Raw genomic sequence first — 17,500 nt, forward strand, 5'->3', positions numbered from 1 at the left:
ACGTACATACGTACGTACATACGTACGTACATACGTACGTACATACGTACGTACATACGTACGTACATACGTACGTACATACGTACGTACATACGTACGTACATACGTACGTACATACGTACGTACATACGTACGTACATACGTACGTACATACGTACGTACATACGTACGTACATACGTACGTACATACGTACGTACATACGTACGTACATACGTACGTACATACGTACGTACATACGTACGTACATACGTACGTACATACGTACGTACATACGTACGTACATACGTACGTACATACGTACGTACATACGTACGTACATACGTACGTACATACGTACGTACATACGTACGTACATACGTACGTACATACGTACGTACATACGTACGTACATACGTACGTACATACGTACGTACATACGTACGTACATACGTACGTACATACGTACGTACATACGTACGTACATACGTACGTACATACGTACGTACATACGTACGTACATACGTACGTACATACGTACGTACATACGTACGTACATACGTACGTACATACGTACGTACATACGTACGTACATACGTACGTACATACGTACGTACATACGTACGTACATACGTACGTACATACGTACGTACATACGTACGTACATACGTACGTACATACGTACGTACATACGTACGTACATACGTACGTACATTTTGTGAATCGTTTTTATCTGAATTTTATATTAGCCACCATGATTTCTGACTTTCTTCTTCCAAGGATCAGCAGGGAACAATAGTTTATGTTAATAAGCCTATTTACCATAACAAAATTTCAGAGTGAGCTTGCACGAGGTTAAAACCCGGCTGACCCACAACCTGCGCAGGCTAGAAAATCAGGGCCTAGCTAGTCGCGCAGACAATTACCAGACCCTCTTGAATGCGATTGCCAGTGATATTGTCAATCAACGGCAACACAGAATATCTCGAAGAATGGTGAGGGTGTGGCTTGTTTGCGTATATTTGATATACAAAACTTTATAGTTCAATTCAGATAAATTATGAAATTTCACTAGCTGTCATTATGGTTGAAGACATATGGTTATGGTTGTTTATAAGACAAGTATTCAGTATCACATGAGATCCATCTAATTAGAAAGATTAGCATTTATGAATTCAAAGAAAGAATGAAAACAACTCTACAGTGACAAATGCAACTGCATAACCGTTAACTTGGTCAAAAGACTTCTCTCTGTTTTTTCACATTCTTATATGAATATTTCTGGCATACAGGAGTTGCAGAGACTGCTGATGACAGCTAGCCAGTTAGAGGAGAAAGAAAAGTTCTACCGTGATCAGCTGGATTCATACCACACCTACCTCAGTACCTGCCTTGCCAATATTGCAGCCAGAAATAAGTAAGTTCTTGTCATATTGCTCTATAGATTGACAAAGGAACTAGTATATGTGTATGTATGTTATCAGTTGCAGTCTGTTCTTTGAAAATTGTAAAGAAATTATTGATTATATTTCTTGTAGGTCAGGTTGTACATGTGCATTAACCAAAGTCTCCATGAAAATGTTGTGTTCACTGAGTATTGTTTTATGATATGTGTCTGCACATAGATGGCTCTGTAAATGCTTATCGACAAAGGAGTTAATTAGTAGACCTTTTGAACTTACCTAATTTCACCTTTCTTTGAGTTTGTAGGGAAAAAATGTACTTTTACTAATGCTATCACTTTGATGCTGCTATTCTTTTAGACATTACAATTATAGTGTTATTGACTTTATTAACAGCAATATTAGATATCCGAAAATATTTTTAAAAATCAAGGAAAAGATCAACAGGTGAGATGGGTAGTAATTGGCTCATTGGTGACTTAGTACTTGTGGAAGCCATCTATGCATAAAGATAATTAATAAATTAAACTCACAGTTGGCATAGCATGTATGCGCATGCCACCCCTGGCAGCTTTAAGTTAACTTGAGGCATTTTATTTTATGCTTGTATCAGGTTATTTATAAGTTAACAGTTGAAGCAGATGAGACTAAACCAAATATCTTTTTGTATTAGCTGGCAAAAAATATCCCCAAATTAACTGGATTTCCTAAATATCTCTTTTCCCAAAGGAATGTGCATCAGGCCTCAAACAAGCAAAATGGCGAGAAGACACGTTCAAAACAAACCATTAAGTACCCAGCGACCAAACTCATGGAGAAGGGTGTACTGCTAGAGGTGGAAGACCTGCCTGAGACACAGAGGAAGAATGTGCTATTTGAAATCACTCCTTTGGCTACCACTGGTATTTTCCATGTTCAAGTCAAGTTCATGGGTGTGCCAATGGAGTTTGTTGAAATTGATATTCAGGTACTGTTCTTGGTGGCATTTGTTGTGTTGAGTGTAACACTCCCTTTTGAGGTGGTAATGTAAGAGTTCTGAATTCAAGGCAATTCAAGAAACAATTTATTAGCAATTTAAATAAAGGTAATTATTTTTATTTCAAGTGAGCCAAACTTGAAAAGGCTCTGTTAACTTGAGCTTGCCATTCCATTTTAAATTTCAGTACATAAAATCTGTACTGATTTTATGAATATCAGGTATATTTAAATAAAGTAAATCAGTTGAAAGTAGACAAAGTTACAAAAAGCCATATTACATTAAAAAAGACAATGAATGCAAAAGACAATCTGATCTCTTTCCAGGAGTTACTACAGCTTCAGTATGAAGGTGTTACAGTCAAGAAGATGTTCTCCAAAGTCAAAGTTAATGTGAACCTCCTACTCCACCTTCTCAACACCAAGTTCTATTCAAAGAAGAAGTGAATATACTTGAAGACAGGTCCCACAGGCACCGGGAAAGCATGAGTTGTAAGATAATGTACATAGGAATGAAAGTTTTGGTAAATACGAGTTAGAAGAGTGCTGTTGGGGAGGTCTTTTTGTACTGCAGGTGGGCAAGTAGTAGCAGTATGTGACAGTTTAACTATCCAGTGAAAAATGGAGAGTTATGCATTATCTTCTAAATACTGTCTCTCTATGTTTTTTCATCATATCACACTAGTCTTGTTTTTTATTTCTATAGCTGTCTCTTTCTATTTTTCGATTTTTAGATATTTCTAGGATGATTCTAGAGATCATTAAATTTAATTTTATTGATTCCTTTCTTAAATGACCTGATACAAGCATTTAAGGAAGTCGTGATTGATGCACTAGTTCATCAGATACAAATACATGTATTATACATGCATAATATGCAAATTACCAATGCTTTAAACATACACAGGCACATATACACAAGCTCTCTCTTACACACCATGTATAAAGATGTATTAAATTACATACCGGTATAATGTGCTAAAATATATTTATACATACTATAACTAATTCATTATTCTAGTAGTGGTGCTATGATATTCCATTTTAGTTTTAGGTAAACAGCCACAGGTACAAGGAATAAAAAAAAAATTCATAACCAAAATGTTTCAGGGATTTTGTATTGTGAGTTCATACTTCGACTCTTGAATTCAGTTTGTTTTTTTTGTTTTTTTGTATCCAAGGCCTGCATACCATACCATGCATGAATTTGCCTTTGTGATAAGGACATATGATAGACAAACTTTCACCTGTTTTCTGCAAATGGGAATTTTGTCTATTTCATATATTTGTTTTCTTCATTTATCAGTTTTTAGTATAAATCTTTTTTAATACTTGTTTCTTTACTGAATATTCAAATAATGGAACTGCTGATTTCCTCTATTTATATGATTTTATTATTTTTACAACCTATAATAGATGATTAACACAGATTTAAGAATACTAGCAAATAATAAATCTGTTAGTCTCAATGTTGTTTTTCTTCCTTACAATTTTATTAATTTTCAAGAAAGCCTCAAATAATGAAGAAGATATTATAACAAGTATCAGTTAATGAATTCTCTGAATGTGACATCACCATTAATTTTGCAGTTTTAAACAAAGTATTTCATGGTAACTGCTAAAGATGGCACTGTTTCAGACTGTTGCCACTTGAAAGCCAAGAAAAATTCTTTACTTGAAAACACTAGGGAGTCAATTAATGTAACAGTTTGGCTCGATGATGTCATTCTTATAGGATTTAATATAATTTCAGCTCCATGAACAGTAAAGATCTATAGTGTGCAATATTCTACAATTCTCCATTTTTTAGTTTCCTTTATAAACTAAATTAATGTGTCAGTCACCTATTCTATTATTTGAAATGTACCATCTTGTTTTCCTGGGTTATGTTACTATACTGACATCTAAGGGTTATAAAGGACAGTCCCCATTTATCTGAAAAAACTTTATTACAAAACTTGTACATTATTTTTTGGCAATTTACACAATTTAAGTGACCATGGCTTAGGAAAAAGGAAAAAAATGCAAAGCATTTGACTGACAATTCTTTTAAAAACTAAAAATCACTATTATTAAAGACTTCAAAATAAAATCAAGACTTAAGAAAACCAAACCAAAGGAAAACACACGAGTATTCCTGAGCATGATATCACCAGGTGATTTAATAAGCCAGCTTCTTCATGAGCAGATAGATGTGTTTGTCCACCTCAAAGCCGTGAAGGTTGTTGGCATCACCCTGAAGGCGCATCAGCAGACCACCATAGGAGACGTACGCCGACCTGAAACATCGGAACATGAGATCAGAAGAGGCAGATTGATATAATGTCTTAAATTAGGACGTTAGGGAGTCGTTAATTTTGGGTTTGATTTCATTAACCAAAAAGCGCTAAAAAATAAAATAAAATGATATCAGTACAAAATATATAATGATTAGGTGAAATAACTGATGTATTATTGAAGTCAAATCTGAAGAGTTTCTAAATGTATGTATGTGTATATATTTTATATATAATGTGTATGTATATTGCACAATCACCGAAATCAACTGGAAGTTGCATATCATAATTCATTATAGTAAAACCTTGATAAATCTAAACTGTAAAGCCAACCTCCAAAAAGCTTATCTACTAAAAACCTGTATCTTTTTAGTAATCCGCCTTATACATAACCTTTCAAAATACTCCAAATACTAAACACACAAAATCCCCTTGATGCCTATTTACTCATCCATGCCTACCGAAGCAAACTATTAAAATCCATACAACAGACCTCGACCACTATAAAGAATATACACGAATCCCATCTTCCATCAACCCTAAACTAAGCCAGGGAATAAAAGACATTTAAAGGTTTCTGCGAAAAAAAATAGGTTTCAAATGCGAATAATGTTACTACATACTCTGCATACTAGCCTGCGTGTAGAGCAACTGTTATTAAAAGAGAAGCCATGGGTAAAAAAAACAAAAAAAAAGTCCGATCGAGGTGTACCAAGCGTCGGTGCATCAGGTCTTGTGCGATGCTTCCCGGATGAGGCGATCCAGCGACCCATGTGTGTTGGGTGTGGGTTGAGGGAGTAGCAGGGGGCGCCGGCAGGGGGTCGCGGAGAGGGAGCAGTGCAGATAGTGGTTGTGACCCTGACACACAACCAGCTAACCACACTGCCACATCCACGCGCCCGTGATTGTGTGTTCACCTACGCCAAGGTTTGTTCCATAGTTTCAATGGGTTATATTACGTGCATGCAGTTGAGTAAAATATATACACCAGTAAAACACAAACAAACAAACACACACACTAACTTCATTCATGTATATGGATACTTGCTCAGAAGTGAAAATGTGGAATGAACCAGCATCGCAAACCACAGAGTTCGTATTCAAATCACGTGTTCCAAGGTGATAATTATCAGTGTTCACACGTAGTAAAATAAACTTCTACGTGTGTTAACGTTAGAGTTACTACTCAGTAGGTAGAAACTAACAGAACATTATATAATAAGATTAAGATAAAATTACAGAATTCCTGTTTAGATGACACTAAGAAATAGGTCCAAACATCTGTTAGCTGCCCAATAAAAATTGATAAGGTTGTGCATCCTATTATATGATCATATCTACCACTTGCTTGTGTCGTGATGAGTGAATATCTGCACTTATACAATTCTTGACAAATAATTAAAAACTGATTAGACATCCGATGAATATTTACAACATATTTTGTATCATATTCATTCATACATATTCAGACAAAGAAACGAAAAAAAAAAAAAAATCCACATAAATTTCAGAAAATAAGAGACACTGGAGAAAACAGCACAGGTATACGGAATCTAATTCATTCTGAAATCTGAGCTTCTTAACCGAGACTCACTCTTCATTTGCATATACCCTAAGAACAAACGATTTGTGAAGTACATATGATATCTTTGTGCATACATAACAAATCCTTATGATCTAGCCTGCAGAACAAAAACAAAGCAAAATAAATTATCAAATTCTGAAAACAAGTATGACGCACAATAAACAAGTCTGTCAGGTACATTATCTTCGAAAAAAGCTAATATGTAATCAATATAACGTGCGATTCTTTGTGTAAAACAATCCAGTGTAAGAGACAGTTTACCCGTGTCGATAACGTTATACACACAAGTAACTAACACGAAGAACAAATGCAAGCAAGGCGATAAAAAGCGGCCTCCTGATTATGTTAAAAATGACGTCTCCCCTCGCACTGGCGCGGCACAGGAGCTCCCCCAGCGTGTGCCAGGTTTCCACCCACGGGAGAGCCACCGGGCTTCTCCAGGGAATACTTACAGGTTATCTTCACAACAGGCATGAAGAATATATATGCATAGTGTCTGTGTATTTCACACATGCACGCGCACACACACAAAAAAGTGTATAATTATATATATTACTAATGGAAATTGTTGCGGGACACAATTTCAATCCCGTTTCCAAGCTCGTATTTTACGCTTTCGAAAAATACCACTGACCTGCTGACATAATGGACGAAGCACTTGTGTGTAAATAAAATTTGTCTCCTATTAAGCTCGAGCGACCTTTCTCTTCGTTATCTCTAAATCATAAATACTTAAATGTTCATATATTGCCGAAAACAATAAATATTCCTGTATCCCGTATTCATGTATTATCCTAGGGTTCTGTCCTTCGCGATGTTTGTGTCCTTCGCTTAAACATTGTTCTGTGTCATCGATGAAACATCACACAGGTATCGAGTTACAGACTTGTTCGAGATATTGTTACATACAGGTAATACTTGAGTCTAATTTCACATGCTATTACTGACTATTTCTGGGGAGGTTATGTCACATGCCAGTTTAAAACACCCTCTCTGTTCTAAGTGTAAAATAAGCTCTTGTATAATGGATTCCACTATTATTGGATTACTTTTGTTAATGTCAGATCCCTCCTGTGTGTTTGGTGTTCATGAATTTTAATTCATTTTATTCATATATTTCTTTTATGAATAAGCTTTAAAACACGAAAAAATCACAACGAGAACTAAATTACTCATTTTCCTTGTCATTCATACTCGGGTATTTATTGCGGTTTTCAAAGCATGACATGACACAGGCCCATCATCCAGTGATTTATAATGCATGACGCTATTAAAGTTGACCCTAAAATCATGCAACAATCCCATCGCCTATGATCAGCCTACTCCTCTCCCTCATCCACTATACTTTGTTCTTTCACATCCATTCCTGTATAACAAAAAATATAACGAAAAAAAAAAAACAATAACATAGACTCTTCTCCAACACACACTCTCCCACTTTTTGCCACTCTTAACATTCTATGTTCGTCCTCATGATGCAACGCTGCTCTTAATCAGGGTCTGTTGGCTCTCAGGCCGCCCTTTTGTCTTCGTCCAGAATTATAGTGACGAGAGGCCAACGTGCCTGTATTTCTAGCCCTGACGACGCCCCCGTTTTCATATCTCTATTTCTATTTGCTACGTGTGTGCGTTAAGCTCTATTAGGTTTGTTTATCTCAGATATTCTATGAGGGGTTTGAGATATGCATTTCCAAGATCTACATTATAATTTGCTTTACTTAATGGGCAATCAACGATAACAACAAACCCTACATCATTATTATTATCAAATTATAACTATTTCTCTGATTTGTCTACCCCTCTTTCTATCAACTGACTTGTGACCGACGTCCGCATCTCCGTATCTCAGTACTCTGCTGGACGATCTACGCATCACTGAACACTCGAAATGCGCAGTGATATTTCTCCTTCGACATTGTCAGAGTCTTTGTGTTTGTATGTTTCTTTGGTTAATTGGGCGATGTTCTCTTATTAAAACGTCTGCTTTCCCTGTTGCATCTTGTCGTTATTTTTCCTTTTACTCTTTCTTTCCATGTTTCTGTTTTTGTTGTCTTTTGAGTCTTGGTTCATATGAGTTACCAAGTTCCTCTTTAACTAAGAAAGCCCATTCTAAACCCATCTCTTCAATCTTGCCTTGATCAGCTCTCTCTCTACTTACTCCTATTTACTTTTTTTCTTCTTTCTCCTAGTGATTATAACCATATCTTGAAACATGATATATCCGTTTCCAAATCGAATCTACACGATTATTATGAAATAATTTCAAGGCCAATTCCTCTCTCTCTCATATCTGTCTGTACGTCTCTATCTTTTTCACTCTATCCCTACGTCTCTCTGTCTCTCTTAAACACCATGACGACGGCCCTTTAGTACCACACAAGCGCGTTCTGTGGTGTTCATGCTTAGCTGAAATATTTATCCAACAGTAAACTCACGCCCGTAACGTCTTACTCGCGACCTATTCTTGATAAGACCAAAAATACCACAGCGGCATCCGAGTGTTTTCCTTTTACATTATATTTAGCGAGAGTGTCGCGTTCATACCAAAAACTATTCGTGTATTTACTGTACTAAACAATAGCTTATTATCATCGTTATTTGTTTTGAAGCTATTATCATCTTTATTTCTATTCGTATCCCGTGTATCTTTTGACAAGGGCAACATGGCACAGTCTGTGGAATCTGTTTCAAGCATTTGAATGCCAGATAAGAACTGCAGCCACATGTGTGACACCCAGTCTTCGCGTGCCTCCCCCTCCCCTTCCCGTCGTTCCTCGTTCTCTCATTTTCTCACTCTCTGTTTGTCTGTCTTATCTTTGTATTGCTATCAAATGGTGTCTGATAGTCTGGAAGAAACCACACACTCATGCACTCGCAGTCACATATACACGTGTAGACAATGCCCGAGTCCAATGAATATACAGTAGGTGATCGGGATCGCGTGATCAGCTACCTCGATTATCTTTCTTGTATTTAAACTACGACGTAGAGACTGATACATCCTGTGCTGCATGTTTTGGTAGGTAATATCAATTTAGTATTTTTTAAAAAGATATGTGTATGTTCAGTATTTTAAGCATGTACCTATTTTCTGGAGCTTTCCCTGGTGTACTATAACACTTTCATCTCCGGCATAAACTAACTGTTACTGTCCAATATATCTGTTTGTGAGTTGAGCAGTTATTGACTGAACTCAAAAGCTGATTTTATTTTATTTACACAGCCATGAATAACTTTTTTTTCATGTTTATTTAAAATCAAAATCTATGACATTCTTTTCAAAGAAAAATGAAGCAAGAAAGAACTTCGTTTTAATAATCCATTAGTGAGTATTTTCTGAGCGCGATGTTCGAGTTTTCTTTAACTAACTTCAACTTTAACCTTGACCTTAACCTAACCTACCCTAACCTTAAAGTCTTAAATTTTCTGTTCTTTAATTTTCTTTCCCTAGACGTGTTAGAACAAAATGAAAAGCTGTGTATGTGTGTGTGTATGTGTGTGTGTCTGTGTGTGTGTGTGTGTATGTGTGTGTGTGTGTGTGTGTGTGTGTGTGTGTGTGTGTGTGTGTGTGTGTGTGTGTGTGTGTGTGTGTGTGTGCGTGTGTGTGTGCATGTACGTATGTGTGTGCGTGTGCGTGTGCATGTGTATGTGCGTGTGTGCATGTGTATGTGCGTGTGTGCATGTGTATGTGCGTGTGCATGTGTATGTGCGTGTGTGCATGTGCGTGTGAGTGTGTGCATGTGTATGTGCGTGTGTGCATGTGTATGTGCGTGTGTGCATGTGTATGTGCGTGTGTGCATGTGCGTGTGTGCATGTGCGTGTGTGCATGTGCGTGTGTGCATGTGCGTGTGTACATGTGTGTGTGAGTGTGTGCGTGCACGTGCGTGTATTTGCGTGAACTCTCGTTCGAATCCCGTCCCTCTGTGTAAGCCATGAGATCGCGCTTCCTATTCGCAGAACATCTCCTCCCTCTGGCTTCCCTTCAGCAATGAGTAAAACAAAACTTGTGTTCCTTCACCGTGATGTTTCCTGCTTCACATACGTCGACGTGTAAAGCATCCAAGGAGATCATTAAAAGTTTTATTTTTTGCGAGTTGATAATCGTGTGTAAAAATAATGCTAAATGAATGTCAGAACTCTAGCATAAACGTCTGTATATTATGTTCAGTTAGCAGGCATCTTTAATGTTTATTCACAGCTCTCATGTTGTAGTTTATCAAGACCAGGATTATAATTATTTATGGCGTTATCCTCACTGAATGAAACATGGAGTACTTCACCGTAGATTTAAACCCCTAATGCCATTGATTTTTTTTTTTTTTTAAAGCTGATTTGTTCCTGCCATTTCTGGTGGATAAAATTATCTGAAAATGTGTCCGCCCCTGAATGCAGTAAGCCCAATTCAATGTCTCTGTGTTGTATTTAAGTTCTATATCTTTATTGGAAGCTTTTCATCATAACTATAATAATCATGATGGGACCCGTATACTTGAAACGCTACGTCCATTTGTCAATTCATCTCATTAATACGTTCACTGAATAACCTTATAAGTTTATATTCAAGAGATACTCAGGCAGACAGTCTAAGCTTGTTAATGCATCATAAGCAAAATTATTTCAAGTTTTATATTCTCAATCTTCTTTTCCTATTAATCCGCCAGCTTTTTTCGTAACAAATGTAACAAAGCTTAATACGTTCGAGCCGTATTGTATCTGTACAATATCTTTCTTCAGTTTTTATATGTAAGTATCTGAATAATAATCGCATGGCATTCAAAAAATAATTCTTAAATACATTTATTTCAGGGGTTAGCCTAGTACGATAATAGTATTTAAATAGATAAACAGAAGAGAGGAGAGAGAGAGAAAGAGAGAGAGAGAAAGAGAGAGTGAGAGAGAAAGAGAGAGAGAGTGAGAGTGAGAGTGAGAGTGAGAGTGAGAGTGAGAGTGAGAGAGAGAGAGTGAGAGAGTGAGAGAGTGTGTGAGAGAGAGAGAGAGAGAGAGAGAGAGAGAGAGAGAGAGAGAGAGAGAGAGAGAGAGAGAGAGTGAGAGAGAGAGAGAGAGAGAGAGAGAGAGAGAGAGAGAGAGAGAGAGAGAGAGAGAGAGAGAGAGAGAGAGAGAGAGAGAGAGAGAGAGAGAAAGATGGAAAAAGAGAAAGAGAAAGATGGAAGAAAGAAAGAAATAGAGACAGAGAAAGCGACAGAGAGAGAGAGAGTATGTTTTCATGCGCGTACTCTGTAATCCAATTTCATTTGGCGATATCAGCGAGCACCTGCTTATCGCAGAGTCGTATCTCAATAAAACAACAAAGATAATCACGCCTTTATTATCGATACATGGCCATTTCTCACAGCGCACACCAATGCACGCGTTACAACCATACATCTACCTCTACACAAATGTACACTCTCTGGAAGGAAAATATGTCCCTGGAGTACACCGCGGAGACCAGCGCAGGTGTAGAGCAACATGACAAATTTAACTTACTGGGAATAACCCTTTAGTGCACACAAATTAAACCTACCCACAGATGCGCTCGGCCCAAACATCTGTCTGCAAATACACGTGTGCTGACATGTACGGGATGCTATCTGCACCTGCAGGATGCATAATTATGAATGGTGGAAACATGTAAAAAAAAAAAAAAAAAAACTGACAGGTAAACACACGTACACATGCGCAGACACAGACACACACGAACAGATACAAACAAACACACACACACATGCAGATACACACAGACCGACAGACGGACACACACGAACACACAGACGAGCGCATCTTTAACCCCCAAAAGCTACACCTACAACACAGTAACACCAAGATGCAATTAACAACAATACAAACATCACAACATCAAGACAAAATGTAGAAACCATACACACACACACACACACACACACACACACACACACACACACACACACACACACACACACACATATATATATATATATACACATATACATATATATATATATATATATATATATATATATATATATATATATATATACGCACACACATATATACTGACAATAATCCAACACACATGCTAAAATCTCTTATTTACTACTGACACAAATATGAATCTAATTAATGTAACATTGCACATCAATAACAACGTCTGTAACACAATTCTTCCAATAAAACATGAAAACAATAAATCATACATTAGGCACATTCCCTACGTACATATGTATGCCTAGAATAAACAAAATACGTACATATGTATACCTAGAAGAGATAAAATACGTACACATTTATGAACAGATTAAACAATAATAAACGCACAACACAAACATCTAATCTATTAAACATGGACAGAGTGAGAGGAAGAAAAGAACACAAGTAGACAGTGAGATAGAGACAGAAATAGACAGAAATGGACACAAAGCGATAGCTCAAGAAAGGGCCGACATACGAAAAATAATACACATAAACAGACAGACAGTAGGGAAATTCAAACAGGGAAAATAACATACAGAGACACAAACAAATAGGTAAATAAATAGACAGATCGACTTGACGGAGTTGAAAAAAAAGGAAAAACAAACACACACACACATGCCGAGAGCTGGGCTGCCGCTCCACCGACATCATTACACGAGAAACGCCATACATCGTTGTGGAGAAGAATGAATAACAAAAAAGGAAAAAAAAAGAAAAAAAAAAGTAGAAATCACAGAGTATAGTAGAATGACCAGCAGGGAGCAGCAGTAGAATGAGAGTGGGCAGCAGTGAACAGCAGTAACAGCAGCAGCAGCGGCAGCAGCTATGGTCCGAGCTAGGATGACATACCAGACAATGCATTTACAGATTCACAAGGGGGAAACCACATGTAAACGCACTTCTGGTACGCAACCGTGCTGGACGAACGGAAACACGGCGATCCCCCGTTTGCGGCCCAAATATTTGTCCCGGGGCCCAAAAGAACGGCATTCCGCGGCCGAATTTATTTATGCTTTTCCACTGGCCGCTTGGCATAACCCACGTGGGGATGGGGGAGGAGGGGAGGCAGGGGGGAGGCGGCAAGCACTCCCACCCACTCTCCCCTCGCCTCGGTCTTGCCTGCTCCCCTCGCGCCTCGACACAGTCCGTTTGATGGTGAGAAGTAATAAAAAAACAAAAAACAAAAAAAAAAAACGAACAAACGGCTGAGCAAGGTGTACATCCTCCGTTTTCTTTGCTTTCCATTTCCAGGGGTAACACTAACAATCCGCACTATGACTACTTGGCTCTCTTTCTCTTCCACTTCTCTTTTCCACGATAAAAAAAAAAAAAAAAAAAAAAAAACTTCCTCTCACGACCCATAAATCCTCGAGGGTCGTATGCGAAGTCACGGCGCCGCAGGACGACCAGACGGGCGAGAAAGTCGTGCTTCCTCGGCCAGGCCTCGCGACACTCTCCCGCGCCGTCGCCACCGCACGCGGGCGCACGACCACCACGTCACGACCACGTCACACGAATTTCCTCACACTAGATCATCACCAAATATATGTGCACACGCACACAAACGAATGCACATCCAACCATGTATGCGAATGCACACGAAGACACACACACACGCGCGCGCGCGGGCAAACGCACACGCATTCAAAGGTACATAGTCATCGGGCAGTGTCGTCATGCAGTCAACACTGAGGGCACATCCACACAAGTAACTAATCAATCCATCAATCAATCAAAACAGACATTCGATTATAAGGAAGTTGACGAGAAAATCCCCGGTACGTGAGCAGCCGACGGGACGGTCACTCTGGCCGGGAAGACCTGCAGGTGCAAGCATGCAGGTCAGGCGCGCATGACAACGAAGTCTTCACTCTTTTGTATATATTCTCTCTCTCTCTCTCTCTCTCTCTCTCTCTCTCTCTCTCTCTCTCTCTCTCTCTCTCTCTCTCTCTCTCTCTCAACAGCGCAATAAAGCCCGATTAGCGGGGAGTGGGGGCGGGGTGGGCTGGTGGGTTTGGGGTGTGGCGGGGTTGGGGTTAGGAACCTGGGTCGGGCTGCTTCGAAGACTTGAGATATTTCTGCGGTCGTGTGACTCACCTTGGCGGCCTCGGCGTGACGCGCCTGTCCTACACATCTGTCCCAACTAAGCCCACACACTCACACATTCAGCCAAACACACACACACGCAATCGCAAGCAAACACTCCCACACGCACGTAAATAATCCCACACATGCAAAGCAGAGCGTGGTTCCCGGAGTTCAAAGCCGCCGTGACTCCCGAAAGCCACCGACGCTGCAGCCAGAGGAGAGGGTTTCACAGGGGCTTCATTCCGTGGCCATGAAGCCTTCGCGCCCATTCCCACCCGAGCCTTGACCGAGGGGGCACGCCCTCTCGCCGCCGACGCCGCCACCCACGCGACACTGGCGCTCGGAAATACCTCCTTAGGCCTTGAGCGGAAAACATCAGTGGTATTTCGCTCCCACTTTCTTGGGGCGTCACAGGAACATTCGAGAAATAGGCTTAAGGAGGTCGCGATTCTTTTTCATCACACCGTGAACGAAGAAGTGATCTCTTCACCAAATGCGCTCTTAACATCACACAGGAAAGATTGCGTTCCCCATCTCTTAACAGAGTCACACAGCCATCGAACAGAGGAATCAGTCGACGAACTCGAACGGGCGCCTCCTTCCTTTCGCTTGTTCCCGGCAACAAGACGTCCTCTCTCTTCTCCTCCTCCTTCTCCTCCTCCTCCTCCTCCTCTTCCTCCCGGGCGGCGAGGGGCGACCTTACAAGGTCTGTTCCCCGCGGAGGTCGTGCAGGCAATAGACGAGATCCACGGGTTCCCAGGGTTTTATGTCGTACTGGACTACCTCGTCAGGTGGGTTTGCGGGACGGAGGCTCAGTGAGCACCGTGAGAGAGCCTCTGCGTCTGTCTGTGTATGTCTACCACACCGTCTCAAGTTGACGGTACAGGTTCGACCGCAGTCACGTCACCTCACCTACCGCTTGGGCCCCCCTCTCTTCCCATCCCTCCTCCTCTTCCTCTTTCTCCACTTCTTCCTCCTCTTCCTCTTTGCAACTAGAGTATCAAGAGGAAGCCCTCTCAACAGCGATCAGATCCCGCCCGCGAAACGTCTCTCCGATCTCGAGCGCCTTCGCGGCTTGGAGAAAGGTGGAGGCGGACTCGCGGGGGAATGCTGTTGGCTGCGGCGGCGCCATTCCCACGGAGGTGCCGAGGGAAAGGGGGGGCGGAGGACTGGGACACGAGCGTGGGCAGGGAGGTGCCCACTGCCCATGTCCCTTACTATCTACCTCTCCCTTCGTCCCTCCTCCTCCTCCTCGTCCACTGTCTTCGGCCTCAGCTCGAGTGTCACCCGCACCAACAGGTAATTCCAGGGTTACCGGGAGGGGAAGGGGGAGGGGGTGGCGCCTGGAAAGGGAGTCGGCGCCGCGAGGTGAGGGACGACCGGTGGGAGGCAGAGGAGCCGAGGGCCGCGAGGGGACACGCACATTACGACATGCCCCTTGGACAAGCCCCAGTCCCAAGGGCCCTCCAGGATCCGCGGAAACAAGCGCCCCGCTACTGAGGCCTCCATGAACCACATGGAACGACTGTCCCGCCAGCTATGTCGGAGACGTAACCTTCACCGAGCGAAAAAAAAAAGATTCCTGGCGAGGTGAAGGTATACTACTGCATTCTCTCTCGCTCTCACTCTTTCTTTCTATCCTTTTGTCTCTCTCTATGCTACTAATCTCGTATTTTCTCCCCTCCCACCCTCTCTCTCTCTCTCTCTCTCTCTCTCTCTCTCTCTCTCTCTCTCTCTCTCTCTCTCTCTCTCTCTCTCTCTCTCTCTCTCTCTCTCTCTCTCTCTCTCTCTCTCTCTCTCTCTCTCTCTCTCTCTCTCTCTCTCTCTCTCTCTCTCCCCCTCTCCCCTCTCTCCTCTCTCCCTCTCTCCCTCTCTCTCTCTCTCTCTCTCTCTCTCTCTCTCTCTCTCTCTCTCTCCCTTCCTCCCTCCCTCCCGACACTGACACCGTGTCCGGAGGGGCGGGAGGAGCGTGCCAAGACTCCGCTATGTGACACAGTCCTCACACCTGCTGCAATTGCACGGGGAAGACGCCCTACTCCGCTCGCCGCCGCCCCTCGCCCTCGACCCAACTCGAGGGCGGGGCGAGGGATCCTGAGAGGAGGAGAGAGAAATCCTTCTGCAGGAGATGGGAATGGAGCGGGGGCCTCCTTAAGACCTTGAGTGTGTCGCGTTTTGAGGAAGGAAAAAGGCATGAAAAGGAAAAAATGCAGAAAACCACGAAAGGAAGGCCAAAACAAGTAAATGCAAATTCAAGAGGCGAAACATTCCATCCTTTCCAAAGCACGATAGGGGGAAAGATCGCAAAGAAGGAAAAGGAAATGAGAAAGAAAGAATATATAGAGAGATGGAGAGAGGGAGAGAGCGAATAAGGATGGGAGGGAAAAAAGAAAGACAAAGAGAGAAAGAGAGAGAAAGAGAGAGAAAGAGAGAGAGAGAGAGAGAGAGAGGGAAGAAAGGAACAGAAACAGTGAACAGACAGACAAAGCAGAGCTACGGGAGGAGGCGGCGCAGGGACAGGAGGGAGGGGCGTCCTCCAGGCAACAAAGGCAGCGATCCCGATGACCACTGCCAGAGGCCGTATTTTTAAATCGTGGACGCCGAAGAGGTTCTGGCGGGTGTTTACATGCCTTGCCGGGACACACGCGGCGGGCGGCTGCGAGGAGACCGAAAGCAATGTTCCTCGATGGAGGGCGGCCGCCGACGCCTCCTAATGGGGTAGGGCCGATGCTGGGGCGCCCTCACGGCCCTCCCCATCTAATCCCACCCCTTCCCCTGGCGCAAAGGGGTCCTGCGACGCGTGTCCTACAACGGCACCCCGTTAGGATGGCAAGATAGAATTAGGAAGGATAATCTTGTCCTATTGCCATCCGCCAAACAACCCATTCGGCAATCCATTCCCTCCCTCCCTTCCCTACGATCATGATATTGCGCAAACTGTACATACAAACTTGATGCAAGATCCTCCCGAGAGAACGACTCACACTCCAAGTATTTATTCTTGTCAGGGATGCGCCTAATCCCAGCTATGCAAGTCTCGCTCACGATGCCCACACGAGCGGAAACGCGAACACACACGTACACGCATGCACGCACACACGCACGCACGCACGCACACACACACACACACACACACACACACACACACACACACACACACACACATACACACACATACACACACATACACACACACACACACACACACACACACACACACACACACACATCTACACACACACACACA

At 41.8% G+C, this 17,500-nt stretch overlaps 2 protein-coding genes across 2 annotated transcripts in view; one reads left to right on the forward strand and one right to left on the reverse strand.

Moving 5' to 3' along the window:
- The window catches only part of LOC125038569 (ras GTPase-activating-like protein IQGAP3), a 25,641-nt gene extending 21,817 nt beyond the window's left edge, over window positions 1-3,824 (forward strand). Inside the window, exons 31-34 of the mRNA XM_047632104.1 lie at window positions 816-972; window positions 1,270-1,394; window positions 2,110-2,347; window positions 2,683-3,824. Of these exons, the coding sequence (XP_047488060.1) occupies window positions 816-972; window positions 1,270-1,394; window positions 2,110-2,347; window positions 2,683-2,802 (640 nt within the window). The 3' untranslated portion in view covers window positions 2,803-3,824. The remainder of the gene's footprint in view (window positions 1-815; window positions 973-1,269; window positions 1,395-2,109; window positions 2,348-2,682) is intronic.
- A 461-nt stretch (window positions 3,825-4,285) lies between these two features.
- The window catches only part of LOC125038577 (DNA-directed RNA polymerases I, II, and III subunit RPABC3-like), a gene marked incomplete at its 5' end in the record, with an annotated part of 26,287 nt that continues 13,072 nt past the window's right edge, over window positions 4,286-17,500 (reverse strand). The window contains 1 exon segment of the mRNA XM_047632116.1: window positions 4,286-4,634. Coding sequence (XP_047488072.1) covers window positions 4,517-4,634 — 118 coding nt within the window.

The sequence above is a fragment of the Penaeus chinensis genome, chromosome 3 (assembly GCF_019202785.1).
Source record: "Penaeus chinensis breed Huanghai No. 1 chromosome 3, ASM1920278v2, whole genome shotgun sequence".
NCBI lineage: Eukaryota > Metazoa > Arthropoda > Malacostraca > Decapoda > Penaeidae > Penaeus > Penaeus chinensis.